This window comes from Corvus moneduloides, chromosome 5, assembly GCF_009650955.1.
Source record: "Corvus moneduloides isolate bCorMon1 chromosome 5, bCorMon1.pri, whole genome shotgun sequence".
NCBI lineage: Eukaryota > Metazoa > Chordata > Aves > Passeriformes > Corvidae > Corvus > Corvus moneduloides.
Window position 1 is genome coordinate 73,361,814 of NC_045480.1, and position 27,718 is coordinate 73,389,531.

The window sequence follows — 27,718 nt, forward strand, 5'->3', positions numbered from 1 at the left end:
TCGCAGCCCTCCACGAACTCCAGTAAAAGTTGTGCCTCAAATTAGAATAGAACTTGAGCCTGAAGACAATGGTTATTTCTGGAGGAGCAAGGGAACAGAAACTACTTTGTAATTTGTCTGTCTGTCCAATCTTTTACAAATTCATTTTGTCAGTAGCCAAATGTTAAGAAGCTCCCTGCTCCCGCCGGTGAAGGTAATTGAGCCACCCCGCTGCCCCTCCCTGCCCACGGCCCCAGGTCTGTCCGGGTCCCCGCGCTGCCCAGGACTCGGATTGCCTTCTCCTCGGCTCCGAAGCGCAGCGAGGGCAGAAGCGTTACAGATGTCACGTCGGACCTGTGGGAATGCCAGAGGCACTGGCTGTTGTGCACCGCTGTTTGTCTGGCAGAACAGAGCTGACCTCCAGGCTAATTCCATGTCTGCTCCCACTGCTCAGAGATGCTGGAACATGCTGCTAACCCTCATGTGCTCTCACCTGTAGATAAAAGAGAAGGTACTTCACTCCCAGCACAGACAGACCATTGCCATCGCTGTAGCATGTTTGGAAATGTCCCTTTCCTATGCAATTTTTTTTTAAAGAAACACTTTAATGGACTTAATCCGTCAGGTACATGGAAGAGTGTTATTTTCCTAGATTATTTTGTTTAAATTATGGGGGCCTAACCTATGACTTCTTTTTTTTGACAATTTTTTTAACCTTTTTTTAATTACTGTAAAGAAAAATGAATTTTTTTCCTGCAGCAGGAAACATATAGTTATGAGTAGTTCTACCTCTTATTTCTAGATGGCAGGCTTTCTGTAAAAAAATGTATTGTACCATATATAATGTGATTTTTACAAAAAACAAACCCATGACATCACACCACAATCTCCAGGACCTGCATAGAGCTGGATCAGTTCAGTTAACACCTTCTGCTCCAAAGCATCTGTTTTTCTTAGGGTTATGTTGGGTTTTGGAGTTTTTTTATGAGTAATCCCTGCTGTGAAGGAGACTTAAATCTCTCATGATCTTAGAAGAGTCTTAAAGACACTGTTGGTCCAACGCTACAGACAGATGCTGGTTATATCCCTGTTGTTGATTTCGGACATGGGATCACTCCATGATTTCCATGGGACACCGGTGTGTGTGTGTGTGTGCAGTGAGAAGACCCGAGGTGTGGCTCAGGCACAGTGGACGAGGAGGAAGATGAAGGTGGCCTGCTGGGATGTTTATCCCAACACTCGGATTCGCAAACATCCGCATCCTCCTGCATCCCGCACCTGTCTACCATCATCTACAGAATTTACCCTAAACCTTGGCTACTCAGCCCCAGACCCAGCGATGCAGCAAGACTAAGCAGGCCAGGCACTGGCATCTCAGGATTTTGGGGTGGAAGCAAGCGAGTGAGCATCACCTCAGGAGAGAGGTTTTTCTCTCCGTAATGTGTTTATACTGGTGCGTGCATCTAAACATGCGTTTGGGAAACTGCACTTCACCAGGACATGGGGGAACACACTAAAAGCTTCATCCAAAAATGAAAAACAAAACAAGAAGAAAAAATACCCCAGCTCTCCAGGTGAATTCCCTGATGGAGACAATCCCGTAACAGAGGATGGGCACATGCTGCCACTTAGTCCTTGCGAAACCAAAGTCTGGGTTGGTGAAGTCAAGAGGATTTTCTGATGGTGCTGAGACCTTAATGCCAAATTTTACCATCTGCTCCCACATAGGAGCCATCACCTCCATATAGCCCCTGCTCGCTCTCGAGGGGTCTCTCATTTCCATGAAATCTGTGTTGGGTAACCCAGGAACCTGGCTGCAACCCACTCTGAAAATGCTGGGGAGACTTGGGAAAGACCTGAAGAGGAGTAGCTCTGGGATCCCTTCTGTGCTGGAGGACAGGTAACTTGGGAAGTGTGATGGCAGCTTTAGCCAGTGAGCTCCATCTCTTGCTGAACACCTGCTCCTGGCTCACCATGGGGACGCAGGCTCGAGCGTTGCCTGCAGAGTACACAGGAGCTGCTTGGGTCCTGCCCAGACTCTGGATGTGTAGTAGTCCCAGAGGAAAGGTGCCCTCAGGTGGATCCCAGGGGCTCTCCCGGTCAGTTCGACAGGCACAGCTTCCATCTGCTGGTGCCTGGTGACGTGTCTCCCCAAAAAGGAGGTCTTTGCTTCCGAACCATGTTAAATGCACTTGAAGTGTCCTGACTGCTGATGTAGATCTTTCTCTTTGTGTTGTGTTTTTTGTGTTGTGCTGAGAGCAGCGCTGCCGACAGGACAAAGGGTTCTCTGGGGCTTTCCATGAGAAACACCCACCGCAGCAGGGAAGAGCCTGCAACATGGCAAGGAAAGGTTCTCTGCACGCCGTATGCCTTCGAAAATAACTAAAACATCCTTTCAATCCACATTAGGCATTTTGTCAGAAAAGCCTGGGGGTGGGCGCTTCAGGGAGCAGGTGTGGAGACTGACCCAAAGCCCTCCAAGATCAGAGGCAGCCGTCAGAAATGACCTTCCCCCAGCAAATCCAAGGTCCCAGCTCACGGTGGGACGCGTGATGGCCGCTGGCTACAGCCAGTTCTGTCCCTGCCCGGCCTGCACTGCCCCCTCCCCTGGGCTGATACACCTTTGTGTCTGTATTGGAATCAAGCCGCACTTTCAGATACTTTCATTATTGTTTTTAATTCTCCTAAGCCGTGTTTGCTTTGGAGGAGAGAATGAGAGCTTAGGATGAAACGAAGTGGATCAGATGGTGGAACTAAAAGGAAAAAAGCAGAAAACATTTCAAATATATTAAAGTGATGATTTTTTTTTCCAGTAATATAAAACATGAAATTCCTTATAACATTATAGTATTTTGCAGTTTTATGAAGCTTTCTATTGTGACTTTTATGGAATCAAAAGATGAAGATGATGAGATATTTTAGCATTTATATTTTTCAAAATTAAATGTATACTGAAAATAAAGTAACTTTATGCATTTATGGGAGAGTTTGTGTCTTTTCCCTCATTATGCACCAAGTCTTGGCTGATTGAACCGAGATCCCAGAATCAGTGGGGTCATACAAGGGGCTCCCCGACACCCTAGTGTTGGACCCACTGAAGCATGTTTTGGGATACCTGGGGGAGTGGTTGGATCTGCGGGGTCGCCAGAAGGTCCGGAGGTGGCACAGATCTCTGTCCAACTCCTGTCGCCTGTACACAGGCAGTGAGGATGAGGCTGGTGTGCCTGGGCTTCTCCACAAAACCTCTGGTTTCTGGGCTGAAACGTGCCATGATCAAATTAGCTTTCTGACCTTGTTCCTTGGCCAGGAATAACCATTGAAGGACTATGGGGAAGAGCAACCATCGGAGCCTCTCTGGCTCCACCAGTGTTACGAGTGCACGTACCTATGCGTCCACTGGACCCCCACCAGCCACTCCCCTCTGGGCCCCTTTCCCTGCAAGCGGGACCCCTACTTGCACACCTCTCCCGCCTCTGAGCTCACCTGGAAAAGGAGGGCCTGCCCAAAGGGCAGCACGTGAAAGCGAAGGCAACTCGGGGGAGCGCTGGGCTGTGGGCTGCTTTTGGCATCTTTGCACAGCTGCTGGGAGTGGTACCCCTGGTGCAAGTGAAAATCATCCCCTTAATAACCAAACTATATAACCAAGGTGAGAAGGAAGGGTCAGGAACTGACCGTCATCAATCTTAGGGATCTTTTCTTTGAGCTTTGGAGCAGGTAGCATGGGCAGAGTCCTCATACATCTCCCTGGGGACCAAGGATGTAGATGAGCCCAGTGGTCTGACAGGTATCAACTCCTTCAGGAAGCAGGGAAAAATGCAGCAGGTGGAGACCTGGAGGGGTCCACCTGCGGGTGGAGCCCCGGAGCAGCTCCTCCCGCTCACGGCGATCCAGCCCCGCTGGTTCCATCGGGACGCAGCGGGCGGCAGCCCCACGGGGCTGGGGTCCCGGGGAAGGGACGGCGGGGCGGGCGGTGCTCTTCCCAGGGGCGCGGTGGCCTCGGGGCTGGCGGAGCGGCGGGGCCGGGAGCGGGAGCGGGAGCGGGAGCGGGAGCGGGAGCGCGAGCGGGAGCGGGAGCGGGAGCGGGAGCGGGAGCGCGCTCCGGGGCTGCGGGGCCGGCCCTGCCCGCGCGGGGGCGCCGCGCTCGCACCGCGCTCCGTGACCGCCAGAGGGCGCCCCGCGGGGTCCCGCGCCCACACGGAGGGGGAGCCCCGGCCCCGCCCGGCCCCGGAGCGGCTCCGCGACCGCACCGCGAACCGGCCCCGCTCTGCCGCACCCGGCACCGCCCGCCCGCGGCGATCCGGGCCCCGGTACCACTCCCGGCCCCGATCCCGCTTCGGTCCTCCCGCCGGCGGACAGGCGGCCCCGCCCGGGACGCCCGGCGGACCCCGGCAGCACTCGGCCCCGCACCCCCGGCCCCAGTCGCGGCCCCGCCGCAGCGCCCCGGGCTCGGCGCGGTCCCCGCCGGGAGCAGCCCCCGGGCCGGGCTCGCACAGCGCCGAGCGAGGGTCCCGAGCGCCGGCCCCGGGACGGACACGGCCCCGGGACAGCGGGGCGGGGACACGGGGCGGGGCGGGGACACGGGGCGGGGCCGGGGCGGGTGTGAGGGGCGGGGCCACAGAGCGCGGGGCGGGACTGGCACAGGTGTGAGGGGCGGGGCCGGCGCAGGTGTTCGCTGTTCCGGGCACAGGTGTGCGGGGCCCCAGGGCGGCTGCGCGGGGCGGGGCCGAGGGCATTTAAACCCCGGAAGCCGCCGCAGCCGCCATTTTCTCCCCAGCGCTCGGAGGTGGCGGCAGCGGCCGGTCCGGGCTCCCCCGGCGGGGCCCACGTGAGGCGCTTCTCTCTCCTTCTCTCTCCTTCTCTCTCTTCTCTCTACTTCTGCTTTTCTCCCCTTCCTCCTTTCCCCCAATACCGCCCTTCCCCGCCACCCCACAAACCCCGCTCCCTCTCTCCCCTCCGCCTTTCCTGCCCCTTCCTCACCCCACTTACCAACTTAACTCCCGCTTGTATTTCCTCCTCTATCTCTCCTCACCCCACTACCCAACCTGACTCTCCCCTCTGTTCCCTTTCTATCCCTCCTACCTTCCTGCTCCTCCTTTGTCCCCCTCCGCCCTACCTGACCTGGCTTCCCTCTGTCTGCCCTACGCACCTCCTTATCCCCCCTTTATCCCTGCTCTGTCCCTCCTATACCTCTTCTCTTTCCCTTATCCCTTTCTCTCTTCCTCCGCAGCCGCGGGGTTCGGGGCGCCGGATAATAAAGCCCAGAGGGCCGGAGCCCGGCGCCCCTCGCTTGAGCCCCCACACGGGGCCGGGCCCGCTGTGCGGGTCCCCTCATGCGGTTCACACACACCGCCGGGGCTCCGGCTGTCCCCACACCACACTGGGGGTTCCCGGGGTTGGGGGGTCGGGGGGCGTTTAGGGAGGACCCCCTCCTTAGGAGGGGATCGGGGGGGTGGGGGTTTAGGATGGGCCCCCTCCTTAGGAGGGGGCCCGGGGGGTGGGGGGGTTTAGGATGGGCCCCCTCTTTAGGAGGGGGTCCGGGGGGTGGGTGGGGGGTTAGGGAGGGCCCCCTCCGGAGGGGGGGGGTCCTGGGGAGGGGGTGGGGGTGGGCCCCCTCCGGAGGAGGGGGTCCGGGGTGGGAGGGGTCGAGGGGGGTCCGCCCCCTCCTGGCCCCTCCCACCCCGGACCCTCTCCTCCGGACGGGGTCCATCCCGACCCCCTCCCTGGGACCCCCTCCTCCGGACAGGGGCCCGGGGGAGGGAGGGGTGGGTGGGGGGGACAGGGGAGGGGGAGGCTGCTGCTGCAGAGAACATTTTATATGTATGGTGCAGAGTGACGTGACCGCGTCTGCTACCCGCCCCTCCCTCCCTCCCGGGCCCCTGTCCGGAGGAGGGGGTCCCGGGGAGGGGGTCGGGATAGACCCCGTCCGGAGGAGAGGGTCCGGGGTGGGAGGGGCCAGGAGGGGGCGGACCCCCCTCGACCCCTCCCACCCCGGACCCCCTCCTCCGGAGGGGGCCCACCCCCACCCCTCCCCAGGACCCCCCCCTCCGGAGGGGGCCCTCCCTAACCCCCCACCCACCCCCCGGACCCCCTCCTAAAGAGGGGGCCCATCCTAAACCCCCCCCCCGACCCCCTCCTAAGGAGGGGGCCCATCCTAAACCCCCCCCCCCCATCCCCTCCTAAAGAGGGGGTCCTCCCTAAACGCCCCCCGACCCCCCAACCCCGGGAGCCCCCAGTGTGATGGGACAGCCGGAGCCCCGGCGGTGTTTGTGAACCGCATGGGGGGACCCGCACAGCGGGCCCGGCCCCGTGTGGGGGCTCAAGCGAGGGGCGCCGGGCTCCGGCCCTCTGGGCTTTATTATCCGGCGCCCCGAACCCCGCAGCTGCGGAGGAAGAGAGAAAGGGATAAGGGAAAGAGAAGAGGTATAGGAGGGACAGAGCAGGGATAAAGGGGGGATAAGGAGGTGCGTAGGGCAGACAGAGGGAAGCCAGGTCAGGTAGGGCGGAGGGGGACAAAGGAGGAGCAGGAAGGTAGGAGGGATAGAAAGGGAACAGAGGGGAGAGTCAGGTTGGGTAGTGGGGTGAGGAGAGATAGAGGAGGAAATACTAAGCGGGGGTTAAGTGGGTAAGTGGGGTGAGGAGGGAGCAGACAGGAGGGATAGAGGCGGGGGTCTGGCTGGGTAGTGGAGTGAGGAAGGGGCAAGCAGGAGGGGAAGGGGGTGGTCGGGGTGCGTAGCAGGGCAGGGAGGGCGGAGGGGAGAGAGGGAGCGGGGTTTGTGGGGAGGTGGGGAAGGGCGGTAGAGGGGGAAGGGAGGAAGGGGAGAAAAGCAGAAGGAGAGAGAAGGAGAGAGAAGGAGAGAGAAGGAGAGAGAAGGAGAGAGAAGGAGAGAGAAGCGCCTCACGTGGGCCCCGCCGGGGGAGCCCGGACCGGCCGCTGCCGCCACCTCCGAGCGCCGGGGAGAAAATGGCGGCTGCGGCGGCTTCCGGGGTTTAAATGCCCTCGGCCCCGCCCCGCGCAGCCGCCCTGGGGCCCCGCACACCTGTGCCCGGAACAGCGAACACCTGCGCCGGCCCCGCCCCTCACACCTGTGCCAGTCCCGCCCCGCGCTCTGTGGCCCCGCCCCTCACACCCGCCCCGGCCCCGCCCCGTGTCCCCGCCCCGCCCCGTGTCCCCGCCCCGCTGTCCCGGGGCCGTGTCCGTCCCGGGGCCGGCGCTCGGGACCCTCGCTCGGCGCTGTGCGAGCCCGGCCCGGGGGCTGCTCCCGGCCGGGACCGCGCCGAGCCCGGGGCGCTGCCGCGACTGGGGCCGGGGGTGCGGGGCCGGGGGTGCGGGGCCGGGCGCTGCCGGGGTCCGCCGGGGGTCCCGGGTGGGCGAGGCGGGATCGGGACCGGGATTGGTATCGGGACCCGGATCCCGCGGGCGGGAGGAGCCGCTCTGGGGCGGGCGCTGGGGCCGAGTTCGGCCCTGCCGCTCCGGCTCCGGCCGGCGCGGGACTGCGGCCCCGCCGGGGCTCCGGGCACGGTCCCGCTCCGGCTGCGGGGAGCCGGGGCCGTGCCGGGGCCGTGCCGGGGCCGTGCCAGGGCTGTGCCGGGGCCAGCGGTGTTTTCCTCGTGCCTCGATGTTCTGGGAGCCAGAGTGGCTGCCTTGCCCACCCACGTGCCCGTCCTTGGGCAGCCCCACGAGCACACCTGGCCGAGGAGCTGGCACTGAGCGTGCCGTGGGTCCCAGCACGGGCTGGTCCCAGCTCTGCCTTCGGCATTTCCTGCCCTTCGTGCCTTTGGAACTTAGGGAATTTCGAACAGCGACTTTTTCCCTGCCACCAAGAAGTTGCAGCTCCTCTGACAGCTGCCAGGTGGGACCTGATGCTCTCCTTCCTCTCCCTCAATTTCTCTGCAACTCACACTCTCCAATGGCAAAACTTCCGTTTTTAAAAATCCCGTTAAAATTTTCCATCTTTATTTCCAGTTGGGGAAGGTCCTGCCTGGGATGGAAATGGCCACAAAAGAGGAAACTGAAAAAGGCCAAAACCAGATGCTGCCACGTGAGTCAAGGCAGGGAAAGCCTCGGGATGTTGAAAGTTTTATTGTCCCGTGCTCCTGCACGGGGTGCCCGTCCTGTCTGGCGGCCCCGCGGCTTGAAACCTCTGCTGACGGCCAGTGCCAGCCTTGTTTCCTCCGAGGGACCCCACAGGGCCACCAGGATGCCGCCAAAATGGGATCTTGGGGGCCCCAGTCCCCCCACAGCATTAAATGGCTCGATCCTGGGGACCTTTTACAGGAGAGCAGCAATTGCACGTGAAACTTTGATGACCACTGAGAAATGAGAGAGGCCTGTGATAAAAAACCTTTTTTTAAAGAATAAGACCAACAATTTCTCTACAGCAGTTTAGCAGCTTCAATTTCCATTCTGTCCACATGACACAGCATCTAATTCCATCTCCTGATCTGATCTTGGCAAAAGGAAGAGTCACCTGCCCTCAGCATAAATATTTAGTACATAAAATACTGACAAGAAACCCACTTTTAATAAATATCTGCAGTTCTCACTCCTGTACACAAGTACTTTACAGCGACGCGCCGGGGGGAGCGCGGCCGGCGGGGCTGGGACAAGGTGGGATGGACATAAATTAATTATTGCAGTCGGATGCGCCGTGGGCAGGGAGGTTTGGAGTCGATCCACGCTGGAAACAGAAATCTCTCTCACGCCTTGAAATCCACGCTTCCTGTCGGGAAAAAAATCCTCAGTTTGGAGTCTTGTCGGCGCCTGTTCTGCCTGTGGGAGGCTGCTTCAGCACGGACAGGGAGCAGCTGGGAACCAGAACCCGCTTGGACTGGGACCAGGACAGCACTTGCGGTACCTACAGGGTCTGCACAAAGCATCATGGTGATGATACCCAAAACAGCCCCAACCCTTTCCTAGAGCCAGCAATTAAATTCCTATGCAAATAGAAGTCCACTTTTTATGCTAATGCTGCTTTAAAGACCAGCCCTGGGAATGCTCATAGGGCAGAACTCAATGGCTGGCACCTAGCAATGGAACAACACAGGTAAACAGTTGTGAGACAGCACAAAATTCTTACAATAATGCCAATTTCCTGCATTTACCCAACAGCTGCAATGATGCTTGTGCAACGTCTCTTTCCAGGGAGGAACGAGTCCTGAGGGATCATTCGGTCTGTGGCAAGTGTTTCATTGAGTGTCCATGTCTGGTCCTGCCTGCAGTGGGGCATTTCCTACAATGGCGGTGCTTAGAGCCCAAAACCACATGGGGAGCTGAGGTTAGGGCTAACTTTTGGGCCCAGAGCTGGTCGGAGCCCTCGGCAACTCCCACTCACTGCCAGGAATGTTCCTTTGGTGTTTCCTCTGTGTGTCCCAGCCAGCCAGGGAATGAGGGGCAGGAGGAGGCCGGGAGCACCAGAAAGTGAACCAGCACTTCTTGTCCTTTGTATTTACAGGGGATGACCTGTGCCCTGCAGTGCCCTGCCCATGGCACGCAGCACACTCCGCAGTGTCCAGAGGTCAGGGAGTCACACACGAGTGCCAAACAGCCCCTTTCCATGGCTGTCCTGCACAAGCCTTCTCATTCATCGTTCCACAGGGGTGGCCCTTGGAGGCCATTGCTTTCCAATGCGCTCCTCGTCCTTCCCAGAGGTCCTGGCTGGTGCAGGAACCCCCGCTGCTGCGTTCTCAGCTGGCACCAGAGGCAGAGCTGCGGCCAGCGCTGGGGCACTACCAGAGCTGAGGCTGCTGCTGTTGGCAGTGGACTGGTGCAGCAAAGCCAACAGCTGTGAAGTCTTCCCAGCCAGAGGAGCTCTCCAGTGTGGAATGCTGGCACCTTTGGGCTCGGGGCTGGATGGCGGGATGTGCTGCTCAGCTTGCTGTGCTTCAAAAGGCAGCCGGCCTGGAGAGCTGCTCCTGGCCAGGAGCTGAGCCTGGGCGGGCACCACAGGTGTGGGCACTGTTGGAGCCCTCGGCAAGTTGCCCAGATCCAGTGCTGCATCCCCCTCAGTCCCAGCCCCTCCGGGTGGTGGGAAGCTGCTGCTTCGCCGGTTGCAAGACTCACAGCACAGCTTGTGGTAGCCAGGGATGGAGCAGTATCGGGCCAGCACTTCCATCTGGCAGAAGATGGATTTGTCTCCCATGCAGGGCTCATCTGCAAAACAAACATCCCGGGGATGGGAACCCACTGATGGGCACTTGGGAAACGCTGGCACATTGTGTTTTTGGAGGAGCACAGACAGCAATTCCCAGTGCTGACCTCCCAGAGCTTGCACGCACACAGTGGCTATGTCCTACCCACCCCAAATCCCTTCCCTTCCAGCCTGAGGACATCATCCATCAGCAGCGTTAAAGCCAAGGCAATCTTCCCTCACAGAAATTAAACCCCAAGCAATAGCCCTTGGAGATGCCTCAAAATAAAAGGTCAGAGTTGGATGAAGTTTTGTTTGGATTCAGTTTGGAGTTTTTCAGGGACCAACTGGAACTGCAGAAGTGATGGAAAGCTTGAACAGTGGGTCACACCTGAGGTGCCCTGAAGGCAGGGATGAGCATCCCTTTCCTCAGGAAAAAGAACTTCCAGAGGCTCCTCTGGAAGCTTTGAAACAAAATCAGCTTTCTGCAGGGAGAGCTGTCCTCACCTGGGCACAGGGGCTGCTTCACCATGGGCCGGAAGCGCATCTGGCCACCACCTTCTCCTGCTTTAAAATATAAACTGGAGCCTGACCTCAGAGTGGGTGAAAACAAGCTCAGTTTCAAGAACTCAGTAAGATCCCCCACAGGGACATCAGTGGGGCTGGGGGACAAGGGTTATAAATAGCAAATTCTATGGAATATAAACCTGTCCTTGTCCTGATCCTGCCGAGCTTCCTCAGAATCCTTGCTGGTTTTTGACAAACCTGGTGTTAAAGGGGCGGCTCAGCATGTGAATATCCACACTCCATAAGGCACTGTGAGGCTATTCCAGCAGGAATTCAGCATGGAATTCTGGGCTATAGGTACAATTCCTTTTGCCGTTCCATAGTGACAGTGACCCTTACTTGGTCCCGTTCTCTCGTGGTTCATTTTGGGGTATCCGTTTGTGCTGGTTTAGATCCCACGACTCCACCCACAGTGTGGAGATTTGGGTTGTGCTTCTCTACTTCCAGCAGGCTCCAGAAGGAGCCTTATACTCATGTGATCGCTTTTTGCTCTCTTCAGGTGAATTCTGCACAAGCCAGTCCCCCATTCCCTCTCCAGGGTGTGAGTGCTTGTGTCCTGCTGCTGCTACTGGCGGGATAAATTCTTCTCCACACAGTTGGCACCGGCTGGGTGGGACCTGAGAGCAGGAGCGGTGGGAGAGCAGATGAGCTCCCCAGGAATTGCTGGGAGATGAGGCTATTGGAATCTAATCTAAATCAACTAAAAACATGCTTTCCCTGCCAGAAAACAGGAACCAAAGCAGATCCCACCTATCCAGCCTGGGGGAAAACACCTCTGCCTGCCAAGGAACTCTGACTCTGCTTTTCCTACCGGCTCCTGAGCAGCATCAGGGCCACCATGAGGGAGTTAAAACCCCAAACCCCAAATCCTACAGGGTGAAAAATCCAGAGGAAGAAATGCATTGTCACCATAAAAAGCTTCAAAAGCTGTTAAAAATTCTATGAAAACAATGTAATGGATTCCCAGGAACCTCGTTAATGCTCTTGGTTCCATGTTTATGTGTTTCTATTCCCTCACTTGGCAGCTTATAGAACTTACCCTGGGATTTAGAAGTCAGGCAGGGTTTGCTTTGGATTGACCTTCACCTCTGGCCCCAGTCTGTGCCAACACAACTTGGGCCAACGTGGTTAAGCCCTGCCTGAGCACATTTACAGGACAGAGCCCGGCGTGGGGAGCTGTGACACCCAGAGATCGCAGGACTGAGCACAGGAGAAAAGCCGGGCTCTGTGTGTGACCCCTCTGCCACCACAGTGCTCTCCAGGGAGGAATTATTCCCCCCACTGCAGCCATTCCAGCCGTTCTCTTACCATCACAGGGAGTGCGTTTACAAGCCCTCACGGACTCTGGCCGTTCCCCCTCGCACCGGTCCCCAGCGCGGCACAGGACCTGCCGGCTCTCCGTCCCCTCCCCGCAAGTCACCGAGCACTGTTGGACACAGAGGGCACAGATCAGGGCATCCTGTGTCATTGCACTTGGCAGAAATTCCCATGTCCCAGCCATGGTTTTTGGGACAGGCCGGTGCTGCCCCCACCCGCTGCCGCCCACCTGGGACCAGGGCCCGGCTTTCCATGGCGCTGGGCACGGCGCCCGATTGCAGGACCGCCGGCTCTCGGGGCGATCCCCGCTGCAGAACTTGGCATGGACGGAGCGGTTGGTGCCGTCTGGAAGAGGCTGGATGCAGCGCACCGTGCGGAGCTGGTAGCCAGAATTCCCACAGGTTTTGGTGCAGTGTTCCCACTCATCTGCTGCCCAGCTGGGAAGGGAAATGGAGTCAGACACCATCAACTGTTAACCTTTTTGTCCTGCTGTGGCTGCCTCATTCCTGGAACAAGCTCATCTAGTGGAAGGACTCCCTTCCCATGGCAGAGGGTTGGAATGAGATGAGCTTTAAGGCCCCTTCCAGCTCAATCCATTCCATGATTATATATATATATATGTTTTCTATATATATATAATTTTATATATATATATGTATTTTTTTTTTTAATATATATATATTTTTTATATATATATATATATACACTACAACCGCCCAATCAGATCAGTGTCCATGCTTACACAGGTAGAAAACCCCCCTCCATATTCAGGAACTGCAGACTGGAAAGCTGTCAGCATCCCATTAAATTCATCCCACTCAATCTGGCTGGGGCTACCCTGTCCCAAGGAGCAATCCCTGCTCTCTGTGCCCAGCCACACTCACAGGGGCTCTGTGCACTCCTGCAGGTTGCACATCCTACGGATGGGCTTTGGCTTTTTGCTGCCTTCGCAGAAGCTTCGATGAACCATCTTGTTGTCACTCTTCCTACGGCACCCATACTTGGTGTACTGGAACCCTGGGAAACATGTCAGAGAAATCAGGAGAATCAGGTCCTTGTTAGAATGTTTGTTTAAATAGGGTTTTCTGGCCTCTTAAATGGGTTTACAGGACAAGTATTTTGGTATTTGCATTCCCCATTCTTTGCTTAAGAGCCATGGACAGACCATGAATACAGGGAATACTCAGGAGCATCAGTGTCTGAGTTTGGGCATCCAAAGTGGCTTGGGCTCTGAATTTAAACACCTGAAGAGGCCTTTTTCTTCCTAGACTGGAGGTGTGACACCTGGGAACAATCATGCACTTCAGGTATTTTAAAAGCTTGAGCCCTAAAGTAACAAACCACTGTTACAAAAGGGAAACCAAGAATTCTAAATCATTCCCTTCCCCCAGTTTTTTGGTAATTTGTCTCTTCTTACAGGTGCCTCATCCCCTGCTCACCTCCACCGCAGGGTTTGGAGCACTGGGACCAGCTCTTCAAGGCCCACTCAAAGGTGTCCGTGTCCTCCCTCAGCACGTTGTTGCTGTGGATGGTCGGCACCGAATCCTCGTGGATGATGTATCTGTAAGTCAGGCTGGATCTGGTGTCGTTCTCCCGAGGAATGATCTATGAATAAGCAAACATAAACCCAGCACTGCTGTTGATTCCGCTGCAAAGCACAGACACCACGGTCTGGCTCTGGGATGGTCCTTAAGGCCCCCCCCAAGGCCAAGCCCCATGTTCCCAGAGCTCAACACGTCACCCACCAGCACCACCACGGCATCGTGCAGGGGCCCATCCGTGTGCAGCGTTTCCGTATCGTCCTCGATGCTGTACTCCCACTGCACGCCCAGATCGATGAAGGATCGGGATCTGGCCTCCTCCCCTTTCCCGTTCAGGATATAGTGTCCTGTAGCCTGGTTCTTGATGGCTGGGAGGAGTGAGAGCAGAGCCTGTCATGCCTCCCCCACACTGGCAGCAATTGGGGTGGCACGGGGAGGGGTATTTCCATCAGATTATGAAAGTAACAGATTTTCACCACATTTTACTTTCCTCTGTGCACAGAGGTGTGTCCCAGATGCTAAAATCTGTAAGTGAAGAGCTGAGGAATCAGAGCCCTGTGGAACTGCCTGGGTTTGGGCTTCCACAGCACACCTCAACAGCCAGGTACAGGGGGGATTAAGATGACGATGATGATGCTTCAATTAGAAGCCAATTCATTAAAGATTGGAATCACAGAATGGTTTGGGTTGGAAGGGACCTTAAAGATCATCCAGTTCCAACACCCATTAAAAGATGGACTCTCATTTTTATTTCCATACAGCCTTTTGCAATGTACCATAGGAATAATTAAAAGATAGTAAATTTGATTCACCCTGGCAATGCCCAATTTCATGTGAGTCATCACAATCTCTGGTTAGTAAACATGCAAATTGGGGTCAGTTTAATATTTTTGAGAATTCAAATGAGCAGATGTTTGTTTGCTGAGCTGTAGGACTGCAGGATTAAGCCCTGACCATGCAATTTGGAAAGCCCCCATTTACCCAACCCCTTCAGTGGATTCTCTCATCCCTCAGGCTCTCGGGTATGAGCACCCTGTGCTTCTTCTCAAGCCTCATACCAAACTTGAGCAGAGAAACACTTACCAAGAAAGTGAGGAGAGGCCTCGTCTTCTTGGATAAACACATGTCGAGCCCCGGGAGGGATATCAAACATCTTAAGGTACCCTTTGGCACGTGCAGGGTCAGTGGAGGCAGCAGGGAGGAAAAGAGAAAGGAACAGCCATGGTCAGGAGCGCAGGGCACGGCCCAGCTCTGCTTGCAGGAGAGGCCATCCAGCAGCAACTGATGAGCAGGGCTGGGAGACATGGAGCCAATCGGTTTGTAACATGTGGGACAGGCCCTCCCTGGGCTTTTCTCTTCCAGGGAGAGAAGAGACACTAGTTACAGATCGATTTGTCATTTCTCAGCTGGGATCAGTTTAATATTTACAGCCGTGCTGCTCCAAGCAGGATCTACCAAAAATTTAGGCAAAAAGATGTTTCCTGTGTTATTCAGCCCACGAGGACACGAGCCCAAGTCTTCTTCATTATTTTCCCAAATCAGTCCTCAGCCAGGTTGTTGGATTGGAATTTACTGACTGCCCTGTCAGATGGTCATATCTAAAGTGAAAGTAAAAAGTTGTTCCCAAAGAAAAGTATTCTTAGTTTCAATTTCAGTTATTTACCAGTGCAAACCACAGGTAATTAAGTGTAAAATTAAGGAAGCACTGCCATTAGGAAGACCAGAATCCCTTCTAAGGATTGGTCACAGGTACTTACAGATCAAGATTTAATCAAGAGCCCCATTAAGTTCTCTGAGTGCATGGGATTTTCATATTCCTGTTATTTTCTTTTTAGCAACTGCAGATTTAATTATGCAAAAGCACTGGATTCTGGGACTACTGGATGTACTGGCAGTCTGTCCTGCCCCTGACATACACAGCTCCTGAGAAAATCCAAGTGAAGGAACAGAAGAGCTAGAAACAGGGAAAATCATAGTCCTGGCTGAGCAATGCCTGTGCCCAACAGCATTTCCAATCTTTTCCTCCATCGCCTTTAGAGCACGGGGAACATCAAGTTTTTGCCTGGTTTGGCATTACCTGTCGTGTCTACAGGAACATGGGAACTGCCATTCCCATGGATGCCTCTCTCCCTACAAGGAGTAGCACTTACCCAGAATGTTTTTAGCCTCCTTTGTCCCAGAAAGGGAAACACTGTGAGCTCCTCTGGGTAAGGGAAAGGCTCCCCTGGTCTTCCCTTAAACAGAACACCTGGAATTAGTGTCCTGAGAGCTGAGTCTGGTCATTCCACTGATTGGATGTCACCCAGATGCTCTTTACAAGCAAAAAATATAAACTGCACCATAGACAAATGCATTTACAGTGGATTTGGACACATCTGGGCAAGACGACCAGTCCATGGAAGCTGGACAATTCAGGCAGGATGTTTTCTAGAAACTTGAATTCTTTTTGGCACCTCTTGCTTACATGTTTCCCTGTAGAAAGAGGTCAATCAGCCTTTTTAATGACCACATGACCCAGGCTAGGGAAAAACTATCAGCATTCCCTGAACACCTCCATCACTTCCATATCCATCCACAATCAGGGGCCGATGGACAGCAGCCTATCCTGAACAGGCTCAGAGATGGGCCTCAAGGGATGATGCTACACCCACTGTTCCCAAGGCTTGAATGGTTATGGCATTATCCCGTGTCTGTGAGTGTGACAAAAATCCCTGAGCCAACAGGAGCTCCAGCCAGCTGTAGGCAGATGTTATTCCTACCAAGCTTTTTGGGAGTGCGGGTGTAGGTCCCCTTCACCGTCCGGCAGTGGGAGTCGTCCCCGCCGCAAACCCCGCATTGGTCCTCAGCCTTGCTGGAGCCGATTTCCTTGTCACAGCCCACTTTCTGCAGAAAAAAGGGCAAGATTGGATATTAGGAGGGAATTCTTTCCTATTAGGGTGCTGAGGCCCTGGCACAGGTTGCCCAGGGAAGCTGTGGCTGCCCCGTCCCTGCAAGTGTCCAAGGCCAGGTTGGAAAGGGCTTGGAGCAACCTGGGACAGTGGAAGGTCACGGCAGGGGGTTGGAACTGATGATCTTTAAGGTCCCTTTCAGCCCAAAACAGTCTGGGATTCCATGATAAGAAACACTCAGTGGAAGAGAAGCGGAACATTTCCATGAAATGGATCTGTGCTGTTCTCTAATTGAATTTAAATCTCAAGGAATTAGAGGAATACAATGCTGCAAATATGGAATTTAGAGACATCTGCAAAGTCTCTCTCTGCCCGTGAGCTGCTCCCATGAGTTGTCCCCCGAGTGTCCCTGGACAAGCTGCCACTCACCACGCATTCCCCACGGACACAGATACTGTAGGGATCCTTGTAGGAGCAGCGAGTCCCATCGTGCACTGGCTGCTTCATGTGAGCCACATCCCCCGTTTCTCTGGACTGGCAGTACAGGTGACATCTCTTGGGAGCTGTGGAGACAGGGAAAAGAAAGGACTGCATGGAGGACAGTGATCTGGGTGTGTTCCTGACAACTATCTCACCAATGGAGCAAGGAGCGAGAAAGGACAGGCAGGTTTGAGGCCGAGGATGGGGGCAGAGCAGTGGAAGGGGGTGGTTTGGGAAGGAACATGTGGATTGTGGGGAATTTCTGGGGGAAATGGGCAGTTTAGGGGAAAAAGGGGAAGTTTGGGCAGAAACACAGGGATTTAGGGCAAAACTGGTGTTTTTGAGATACAATGTGGCATTTTTGGGCAAAAAGTATCCATCTTTGGGATAAACAAGCAATTTGAAGTCATAATGGTGAATTTTAGGGATAAACTGGGTGGCTTGGGGGGAAATGGGGGATTTTGGATGAAAATGGAGAAATGAGAGCAAGACTTGTGATTTTGAGACATAATTCTGCAACATTGGAGCAAAAGCGTCAATTTTAGGGATAAAGGGGCATGTTCAGGGGAAAATTGGGACTTCGGTAGCAAAAAGGGCAAATTTGGGTCAGAGTAGGGAAAAGGCAGGTTAAAATCAGGGATTCTGGGGAAGTCTACTAATTTTTAGATATAAAGTGCTAACTTAGGGTCAAAATTGTCAATTTTGATCATTGATAAAGGGATAAATGGGATAAATGGGGGGAAATTGATAGTTTGGGGCTAAAATGGAAAAATTTGAGTCAGAGCAGGGAATTTGGGTATTAAAATCCGGGATTTATGGCAAAACTATTGATTTTCAGACAAAACAGACGGATGGGGAGGGAACCAACTTATTTGCTTTTCTGGGAGTTCTGGGCCTGTCCCTGAGATATGCAGGCCAAGGGGAATGGCTTCAAACCCTTTCAAGTGTCACTAAAGGCCCAGAGCAGGACGCACGGTCGGGGTGCTCGTAGGGCAGCCAGTGGTGTCGGCTGCCCCGGAACTCGAAGTGGGAATTGCGCTGCTGGCACTGCTGCGCCCTGAAGTCCTCAAAGTGCTTTGGACACTCCTCAGTGCTGCACAGCTGGAACTCAAAATTGACCCCGGCGCAATCGTCACCTCCATTGATGGGCCTGTGAGCAGAAAACATTGCAGAGGTTCTCATCAGGGAGAAATTGTTCCCTGTGAGGGTGCTGAGGCCCTGGCACAGGATGCCCAGAGAAGCTGTGGCTGCCCCATCCCTGCAAGTGTCCAAGGCCAGGTTGGACAGGGCTTGGAGCAACCTGGGCTAGTGAAAGGTGTCCCTACCCATGGCAGCGGGTGGAACTGGATGAACTTTAAGGTCCCTTCCAACCCAAACCAGTCTGGGATTCTGTAATTCTAAGGAATTCTTGGATTCTCCAAAAATGATCCCATTTCAAGGGGCTTGACCAGAATGTCCACCCAAAACCTAAACGCCATTTCAAGTTACCCCTCTGAGGACCCCCAGGTGGGTGCCAGTCCCACACCTACATTGGGTTGTTGCACTGGCGTGTGCGGAAGCGAACCCCAGTTCCACAGGTCCGTGAGCAGGAGCCAAACTTGGTCCAGGGTCCCCAGTGTCCATCCTGCCTCAGCTGGTTGGTGTTCTTCCACATGCAGTGACCCTTGTAGCACCACTGAGGGAATTGGAGCAGGAAAACAGGTGAGAACAGACACAATCCCCAAATCAAATGTCTAAGTACAGTACAGGAACATTTTGCTGCTGCCTGGGGGACACTGAGATGTTACAAGTGGCTCTCCTGTACCTCAAAATAAAGGGAATTTGCTAAGAAAACCCAGGTATTTGAATATAATTTTATAATTGAAAATGGATTGGCAGCAGGACACCCAATAAATGGGGATATTAAAGGGAAAGATCAGGCGCTAATCCTCAGCCTACACAAACATTTGCCACAGGGTGTCTGGATAATGAGTTCTGAGCAGCCATCCCACAGTAACAGCATCATCTGCTTCCCTGGATTAGTAAAGGCACTTGATGGAAGCTTTGCAGATGAGACAGAACCCAAAAAACATAACAAAGAGGTCACAGAACAGGCTGTACCTCAGCTGGAGTCGCTATGCCCAAAATATGCTACGGCAAACCTTGTACGGCTCCCAGAATACCCCACTTTCCCCATGTTCTCACTTCACCCCGGGAATGGCAGGCAATTCCCCGCCTCCCTCTGTGCCCTTCAACCCGAATGGATGTAACTGTTGGTTCTATTCCCAAGACAAACAGACTGCAAAGGCCAGACTCACTTTTCCCGGGGCGCACTCCGTGCCATCGAGGGGAGGTCCTTTCTTGGTCTTGCAGAAGTAGGGGTTATCAGGATGGCTGCACCACAGCTGCTTGCATGGATCAAAGGTTCGGAACTGAAAAACACAACAGTCTTGAGATGAAATGCAGAACATGAAATTATTTATACTGTCTGGGTAAGCAAATACTTTTTGCATTTTATTTATACTTTATTTGTATCTTTTATTTTATTTATACTTTTTGGATAAGGATCCAACCCATTCTCCGTAGATTCCATCTCACACATCCGAATGAGCCCAGCATCTTCAGGGCAGTGTTTATTTCCTGCATCCCCCAGCCCTGGGCTAGTGAGAAGAGGAAAGACGACACCCAGAAGTGGGACAAAAAAGAGATTTTTTTTCCTTTTCTTTCTTGGGATTGCTTCCACCAGTCTGTGCCACATGGACCATGCTGCCACTCATTTTACTGTTATTCTACAGGACTGAGAGGACTGGGTTTCCCCTGCAAGTATCCCCCAGCTCTTTACAGATCTCTTTAAATACTCTATTAACTTCTCTCCAATGATTATGACACTGCAGCTCTCCCATCAGGCCACACCCCCTCGCTGTGTGTCTCTGCCTGGGTGCCCGGGACGTACTGCGGTGCACATCCTATAGCCCACGCCAAAGTCGAAGCGGCACTGCTCATCCATGGAATAGTTGATGCCTGGCAGCTCAGGAAGCTTGGGCCAGTCATGCTCGAAAGGGTCATCGAGAAGACAGTCGTAAGAGCTACAGAAAGAGACACAGAAAAAAATGCCATGAGAAGATGGATACTCCTAATTCCTGCCCCATCCCTGGAGTGTTCAAGGCCAGGTTGGGTGGGGCTTGCTTGGAGCAACCTGGTCTTGTGGAAGATGTCCCTGTCCATAGCAGGGGGTTTGGAACAAGATGAGCTTTAAGGTCCCTTCCAAGCCAAACCATTCTGGGATTCTGAGGTCTATGCCAAATCCTGCTGGAGTTAGAGGGGTCTTTCCACAGACTTTCCATCCCCAGGGGATGGACTACGGAACAGCCCCATGTGAGGATACAGCACTCATGGCTCAGAGCTCTTCTAACAGAGATGTGAAGGGAAAGAGGGTCTGAAAACAGAGGGATCAAAGACCAGCTGCACTGGGGAGGCCTTACTGGATGTATCTCCTGAGCTCCTGGCCGCTGCAGCGGGACCAGTGGTAGCGGTGGAAGGCAGCCTGCACCAAGGGGGCCATGACACTGCCCATCGCCGTCTCGTCCCCACATCTGTTCCCTTGCCCATCGTGCTCCATGCCCAGCCTGGAATAAAGAACACCCCCTCAGAGCTACTGCAAAAACAACTGTAAGGCAACAGCTGTGGAAGAGGTTCCAAATCTGACCCACCAGCACAGGCAGTTGCGGAGAAGGCAGTGAAGGACACTCAAACCAGCTCCTGTCTCCACTGCCTGGACCTTCCAGGTCCCTTCCTGACCTTTCCCTCACCCCAGAGAAAACAAGTTCACCCTCCCTCCCCTTCCCTTCTTCCGCCACTTGTCTCTCCATTGCTTCAACCACTACTGCACTCCCAGGGGAATGGAAATAAAACCAGGACATCTTCCATAGAGCCATTAAATCCAACCCCCTTGGAGCAAGCACAAAGTGCAGCACAGCATTTTGGCATCATCCAGTAACAAAAGTTGCACTTACACGTGCCCAGTCTCATGAGCAACAACAAAGGCTGACGAAAACCCGTCCTCATGGTTGAGGGTGCAGCTCCGGACTGGGTGGCACATGCCCGTCACAGGAGCATATCCTACGGAGAGACATCAGGGCTGAGTCTTGTGCTCAGCACACGGATTTTAAATGAGACCCCCCAGTGAACTTCCTCAGGAAAAGCTAACATTGCTCTAAGGCCAGGGCAGCCTGCCTGGCTCCTCATCCTGACCAGTGCCTGCTCTGACACATCCCAAACTCTGGGAATTCCTGCCCATCATCATTAGTTCCCTGAGTCCAAAGGATGGATGCAGGTGTCAAAGTGGCTGGGATGTCTATAAATGGAAATCTGTGGTGAAAGATGCAATAAAATAAAGGGAAGTGGAATGCCACGTGCACTGAGGTTCCCAGCGATCCCTGAACATACAGGAGTTTGAAGAGAGTTAAGAAGTATTTATTTACAACTCTCAAGAGAGGAATTCAATCTACAGTTGGATATAAATGGCAAGGACTCATGGCAAGGTCTCCTTCCTTTTGATAAAGGAATGAACAAGACGAGGAGCTCACAATGCAATTCCCAATTTTTCCTCTTTTCTGGCAGACGCCAGCCAAGAAACACCGAGCCCAGAGCTCTGCTCCAGGTCAGCTGCATTACCTTGCATACCAGCGGGCCCAAAATCTTGCCTGGTTAAGAAGATGGCATGGTCGTGGTGCTCGGCGTGGCTGGGGTCTGACTTCTGCTGCTGATAGGCCCAGCGGCACACGTTCTCCAGGCTGCGCGAGGGGTTCCCCCTTTCAATCAAGCTGATGGACTGAGAGGGCAACACTTTAGTGGCTCCTAAAGGCAGCAAATTCAGGTAAATTGGGATTTTTCTGCCCAGGAGATGAAGGTGGAGAAGTGGCTCACTCACCTTTGCGTACCCCAACATGATCATTCGGACCAACACAACGTTGATGTGAACGCCCAGGGACTCATCATGGTAAATTTCATTCACCTGAGGAAAGAAGACGAAAAATTTAAAAAGAAAAAAACCCACTGATGATACCAAGGGAACTTCCAAGGCCACGGAGATGTTATTTCAAGTGCCTGTACCACTACAGTCCTCAGAAGAGGATTCAAGTCTTGGATCATTTCCACTCAGTGAAAAATGTAGATTCACTTCCTGTCATCACATACCCCCTTCACATGGAACTTTGGGAAGCACCTGTCAAACCTCCTGTCACTTTTAATGGAGCAGGGCTCAAAGAAAAGGGGATTGGGGAAAAGACTTCAAGTACAAACCCCGCAAATCACAGAATCCCAGACTGGTTTGGGCTGGCAGGCAACTTAAAGCTCATCTCATTCCACCCCTCTGCCAAGGGCAGGAACACCTTCCACTAGACCAGGTTGCTCTAAGCCTTGTCCAAGCAGGCCTGGAATACTTCCAGTGCTTCTTGTTTTGAAGAGTATTTTTTTTAGGAGCAACTTATACTGCTGCCCTATTTTTTCAAGATCAGTTAGAAGCCTGTGGTCACTTCTGTACTAAAAAGAGGCTTTGTGGAAGGGAAGTTAGAAAAACAGAATTATGCAGATGGGCCCAAAGCTGTCCTTCTTGAGGCCCTTCCCTGTGTCTGGGAAGGTGAGAAATGTCCTGGCACCAGAGTGTGAAACATCTGCAGGTCCTCAATGAAGCTCCTCATTCCCCTAAAAACAAAATAAATATTATATTATGGGCAATTGGTGAGAAATAAACACCCCTGTTCAGAGACTGGTAGGTTTGAGCAGGAGTTAGAGGGTTGTTTTATTTTTCAGTCAGGCTAAACAGAACTTCCCCTCAGGGAAAAAGGTCACTGGGAGTTGTCCAGACTGTGGGCCCTGGCACAAGGATTTCAGCCCATGGTTTAAACCTGGACATGAGAGCAGTGTCAGCAGGGCAGTGGGACAGAGAATGAACACAGAGCTCAGGCTGCCTGTCCTGTGAAGCATCATCCCAAAGGTCAGTCACTCCTCTCTTATCTTCTCCCCATTAGTGCAATAACATCGCTCCCATGAAGGGCTGGGCCAGGATAAATGTTCACAACTTCCTTTCTGCCAATAGATAACGGGAGTTTTCTAGACACAGGAGTGACTTGCTTGGAGACAAAAAGGACCCTGGAGCTGACCTAAAGCTTCAAGTCTTCAAGATTTCCCCATATCCCACATTTTATCCCATTCTCTGAATGGCTCTGGACAGCAGAGTGTCAGCTCACCCTGGCTTTGGCCCCACAGCTGCTCCCAGCAGATGGAGCCGCAGGCATGTAAAAAACATGGAAGTGGTTTGGGGCATGGATCAACCCTGCTGCTCACTGAAAGGTTTTTAAAACCAAAAAGACAATATTCTGCAATAATGTGTAATGGAGATATAATGCTGATGTTCCACGGGGTATGTGGGAAAAAGGAATTTATTTTCTGAGTGATGCTGGAAAACATCACATTGGTTGGGTTAAATTCATATAGGAATAGTTTTTTTCCTTTCAGATTCTAAATTCTCAAATTTAGATGAACTGTAAGCTTAAGGAATCATTTAAAAATTATTCCAGGAATAAAAAGGGTGTAAAACATACAAGAATCATTCCTACACCCATAAAATAATTATTAACAGGAATCATTATGGTAATAATTAGTCCCTCACCTTCATCCTTAAAGAGATTGTTTTTCTTTCCTGTTTCTTAGACAGATCTACCACTATTATCAGAAGGTTTGCTCTGTCAGAGAGCCATTGAGAGTTTAGAACACTTTTTCCTCTACATATTTATGCTTTAATCAGTTTTTCTCCACTGTGTTGTGGAAGAAGCTTGGAATTACCAGAAATGGATCAAGTTTACATTTTTTCCTTACTGTGTTTCAACTATTTCCAAATTATTGGAATTACCCTCAAATGTTCCCTAGGAAACTACTGCAAAAAAGATGAATTAAAGGAACATCTTAAAACCAGAAAACCTTCTCCAGCAGCAGTCAAAATGATCCCATCGCTATTTTTCCCAAACCCGGTGCCATTCAGCTCCCAAACAAGCCGTGCGGTGCTTTGTAGGATACTCACGATGTTCATGAGGGTGAGGAGGTAGTTTTGGACGTGCTCTTTGCCATGGAATCGGACGACAGAGTCGTCCACCCCCAGCAGCACCTCGATGTTGTGGTCATCGTCTCCCGCGTGGCGGCGGCGGCGCAGGGTCTCGTTCAGCTGCTGCTCAATGTGGCCATGCAGGGAACTCAGTGCACCGAGGCCAGGGAGGAGGGACTCTGCAAGGACAGTCTGCTGTCAGTGGAGTGCTAATTCCTGTCCCATCCGTAGAAGTGTTCAAGGCCAGGTTGGACGGAGCTTGGAGCAACCTGGTCGAGTGGAAGTTGTCCCTGCCCATAGCAGGGGATTGGAACTGGGTGGTCTTTAAGGTCTCTTCCAACCCAACCCTTTAAGGTCTTTTCCAACCCAACCCATTCTGTGATTCCATTACATGACCAATGGAATTCCACTTCCATTTCAGAAACATCCTCCCACAAAGCATCCTCACTTGCAGAGTCACCACTCTGGATAAAATACATCAGGAACCCTGAAGAAATTACTCTCGTGGTGTAGGGCTGGGAAAAATCACCAGAAAACCAGTAAAAGAATTCATTCAACCACACGGGTCTGTATCACAGTTCTTACTCCACATGCAAAATCCAAAGCTGTTACTTCCACTTATGGCAGTGAAACAAAACATGCCCAGGGATTTTTAACAGGTAAAACCTCACAGCTGTAGGATACTTGGCTCGTCCCAAATCTACACCAGTACTCCAACAGTCTCTGAGCAATGAACATCAGTGAGGAACATCTCATGGTGCACACAATGAGCTGCATACCATGGTTCCTGTGTCCCTGTGACAGTCAGGAGCATCCCTGTTCCCCCACTCTTCCCAAATACACACAGGGATCTCCCTGCTCTACAAAGCCAGCTAGAGCAACCAGCATGCAGTGGATGGAGAGGAGAGAACAGTCCTGCTTTCCACTCATGCTGTATCAGGGCACTTTCCCCTATGACAGCAAACTTCCAGCCCTTCTCCTCTGTGCCAGAATTCATGAATGCCAAGGCTGCAAGTCCACAAACTGGCCCTTCCTGTGTCTTCAGGCACTCTCAAGTATGCCAACCCTGGGATAGCACACCAGTGAGAAAATCATACACCCACTTCAATTCCAAAAACCGCTCCAGCCGGCAAAGCTGCCAAGTGCAGCATCCAAGGGAAACCCAGCTGGAACGCTGTCACATTGCGGTGCCCACAGTGCCAACTTCCCATACCTTGCTGGGAAGTCAGGCGCTGGGTCTTCTCCCTAATTGCTGTGCCCTGTCCAAAAAATACTGGATCACATGAGTGGTTTATCTATTCTCTTGCCTGTTTTCCATAATGCAGTGCTTCAGTGAGTTCAGAGTCAAACAATCAGGCTCAGTCGCAGGTTACACATACTGCCGAGAGGTGTTTCAGAGGATGCAGCCTGCATCCATGGCCAAGCACTTAACACAACACACGGGATCTAAGTCCATCGAGTCCAACTCTTCCCCCAGCACTGCCAAGACCACCACTAAACCACGTCCCCAAGTGCCGCATCCACACAGCTTTTAAATTCCTCTAGGGATGGGAAATCCATCACTGCCCTGGGCAGCCTGTGTCAGGGCTGGACAATCCTTTCCGTAAGAAATTTTCCCTAAGGTCCAACCTAAACCTTCCCTGGCACATCTTGAGGCCATTTCCTCTCAAGTCTGAACACTTGTTACTTGGGAGAAAGACAACACGAGGCAACGGTGAAGAAACACACAGAACCACTCTGGCTGTTTGGGGATTTGAGCTAGACAGACTAATCCGTCCTAATCTCATTCTGGAATTAGCTGGTTTGTTATCTCTTCCTTTTTTAATTTGCCAGTCACCTGCATCACTTACATCCCGATCTTACCTGTAGGAACAGATGAGCCCATGCTCTTGTGCCAAGACAAATGGTTATTCTGGGTAACAGCATGTGTTTGTCCTAGAGCGTAACTGCAAAATAATGGAACTACAGCTCTTTCCCTGCTATTAAATAAAGCTGCGATCTGCCCAAATCTAATTTCATCAATACTGTTATCAACCAACCCTCTGTGTACCTGAAGAGAACCCTCAGCATCACTCACATGGGAGATTCTTACTATCTTATTTCACGTTGTAAAATACATGGGCTGAATTCTGTGCTAGTGATAGAAGCATTCCTCAGTTATGTATGTACACCTTTCATCCATCCATCCAGCCAGCCAGCCAGCCAGCCAGCCAGCCATCCATCCACCCACCTACCTACCTAGCCATCCATGCTCTTCATATATGTTCAATTGCCTAATTTAGCCTTTCTTCTGAATATACAGCTAGGAAAAGTATCTAGGGAAGATCCACACCTTCACTAACTCAAAATTAAACTCATGAGAAACCAGTATGGAACCAACTGAGATCAATCTAAGTCCCTTTCCAGAGAGTGTGTTAATGTACAAAATGTCCCCAGGGACAGACGTATTCTGCAGCTACTAAAAAATTCCATTCTCCTATTCTCAAAGTAAGGAAACTAGGCCAGTCCATCGTGTCACCGCCTCCTGAGCCTTATTTTGAAGTGTGCCTTTTGAAAAACCAGCAAAGAAAAAAAGAATCATTTCGTTCAAATGCACATTCCAAACAGTTCCAACAGAATTCTCACTGGTTTCCACACAAATTGTGTATATGCAACATTTTGGTGGCGCTGCTGGTACTGCCTAATTGTGAGGGATCAGCAACAGAAACCACCCAGGTTGTCAGGGCTAAGATATGATGACAGGATGTTCTCATTAGGTTCTGGGATGTGCTGAAACTCGTGTGCTTTGATTTATTAGGTCATTAAAAAAAAAAAAAATCCTGGCAAGTTGCACATTCTGCTTTATCTTTTCTTGAAGCATTGCCTGAAATTGCCTTTTACTCCAGAAGCATCAAATGACTTTCTACCACTACCACAACAGTTTTGTGGCATGAAAAGAATGTGTCCTGTCCTGAGGTCCCTGCCCCAAACGCCCTTCCCATGTGGAGCTCTGACACCGGGACTTGCAGTCTTGACTCCATGATTTGGATCCTTAATATTATCAGTGTCTCTGTAGGAGAGTTTGTTGGTTGCTCAACTGCTGCCAAAATGTCTGCTTGTTTGTTTTTGGGGGCGGAGGGGGAAGAGTTTGTCTCTGCAGTGACCCCAACTGAGCCAGTTGGCCATAAAAATACACAGTTTTACTTGATGTTTCACACTGCATGTTCAAGGCTGTATCCGTGAAGTGCTTCCAGAAGCCCCTGCAGAGCGTCTCTCTGGGATATTTCACAATAAATAAATATTATCTATGAACTTTTGATAACACAAAGCAAGCCAGCTCTGCTGCTGCAGAAACAGTGAAGTTACACAGACGAGAACATTGGATTTAACACCTCCCTCAGGGCAGATGGAAAAATCACTTGAGCATTAACAAAAACCAAGCCAGAAAAACTCAGAACAACCCACAAGCCACAAAGTCACTAAGGTTAGAAAAGACCCTTCTGACCATCGAGTCCAACTGCTCCCCCATCATTTCCCAGTCCCCATCAGCTAGATGTCATTCACCACATGAGGATGGAAGTGCTGCTGCCCCTGTGAGTGTTGGGACACTGCAGATAAGGTTTGGTGGTGGTATCACCTTTCATAAAGGTGTCTTGGTGTCAGAGGAGGTGTGAGCAGAGGACAAAGACACTAAAACATTTCCTAGTGGAAATAAAAATGCCAGCAACCAGGTTCAGACACAGCTCCATTTTTACAACAGTT

General features: G+C 52.4%; 2 protein-coding genes and 2 long non-coding RNA genes across 12 annotated transcripts in view; 2 read left to right on the top strand and 2 right to left on the bottom strand.

Moving 5' to 3' along the window:
* Nucleotides 1-1,823, top strand: part of SLC4A4 (solute carrier family 4 member 4) — a 116,926-nt gene extending 115,103 nt beyond the window's left edge. For all 8 annotated transcript variants that reach the window (XM_032108156.1, XM_032108157.1, XM_032108150.1 and 5 more), the window contains one exon: nt 7-1,823. In XM_032108156.1, coding sequence (XP_031964047.1) covers nt 7-112 — 106 coding nt within the window. In that variant the 3' untranslated portion in view covers nt 113-1,823. The remainder of the gene's footprint in view (nt 1-6) is intronic.
* On the bottom strand, nt 974-3,977 carry LOC116443734. Its single transcript, XR_004240041.1, has 3 exons — nt 3,652-3,977; nt 3,463-3,576; nt 974-3,236 (listed from the first exon to the last, which is right to left on the bottom strand). It is a non-coding gene; the product is annotated as an uncharacterized LOC116443734 (long non-coding RNA).
* Nucleotides 3,978-7,403: 3,426 nt separating this feature from the next.
* Nucleotides 7,404-8,522, top strand: LOC116444203. Its single transcript, XR_004240233.1, has 2 exons — nt 7,404-7,829; nt 7,943-8,522. It is a non-coding gene; the product is annotated as an uncharacterized LOC116444203 (long non-coding RNA).
* Nucleotides 8,480-27,718, bottom strand: part of ADAMTS3 (ADAM metallopeptidase with thrombospondin type 1 motif 3) — a 57,488-nt gene continuing 38,249 nt past the window's right edge. For both annotated transcript variants that reach the window (XM_032109397.1, XM_032109398.1), the window contains 18 exons: nt 23,957-24,156; nt 21,809-21,892; nt 21,553-21,709; nt 20,892-20,997; nt 20,361-20,504; nt 19,832-19,964; nt 19,197-19,310; nt 18,429-18,574; nt 17,874-18,049; nt 16,849-16,982; nt 16,291-16,414; nt 14,615-14,695; nt 13,736-13,899; nt 13,430-13,595; nt 12,875-13,007; nt 12,220-12,427; nt 11,982-12,099; nt 8,480-10,129 (listed from right to left, as the gene is read on the bottom strand). In XM_032109397.1, coding sequence (XP_031965288.1) covers nt 9,561-10,129; nt 11,982-12,099; nt 12,220-12,427; nt 12,875-13,007; nt 13,430-13,595; nt 13,736-13,899; nt 14,615-14,695; nt 16,291-16,414; nt 16,849-16,982; nt 17,874-18,049; nt 18,429-18,574; nt 19,197-19,310; nt 19,832-19,964; nt 20,361-20,504; nt 20,892-20,997; nt 21,553-21,709; nt 21,809-21,892; nt 23,957-24,156 — 2,957 coding nt within the window. In that variant the 3' untranslated portion in view covers nt 8,480-9,560. The remainder of the gene's footprint in view (nt 10,130-11,981; nt 12,100-12,219; nt 12,428-12,874; nt 13,008-13,429; nt 13,596-13,735; nt 13,900-14,614; nt 14,696-16,290; nt 16,415-16,848; nt 16,983-17,873; nt 18,050-18,428; nt 18,575-19,196; nt 19,311-19,831; nt 19,965-20,360; nt 20,505-20,891; nt 20,998-21,552; nt 21,710-21,808; nt 21,893-23,956; nt 24,157-27,718) is intronic.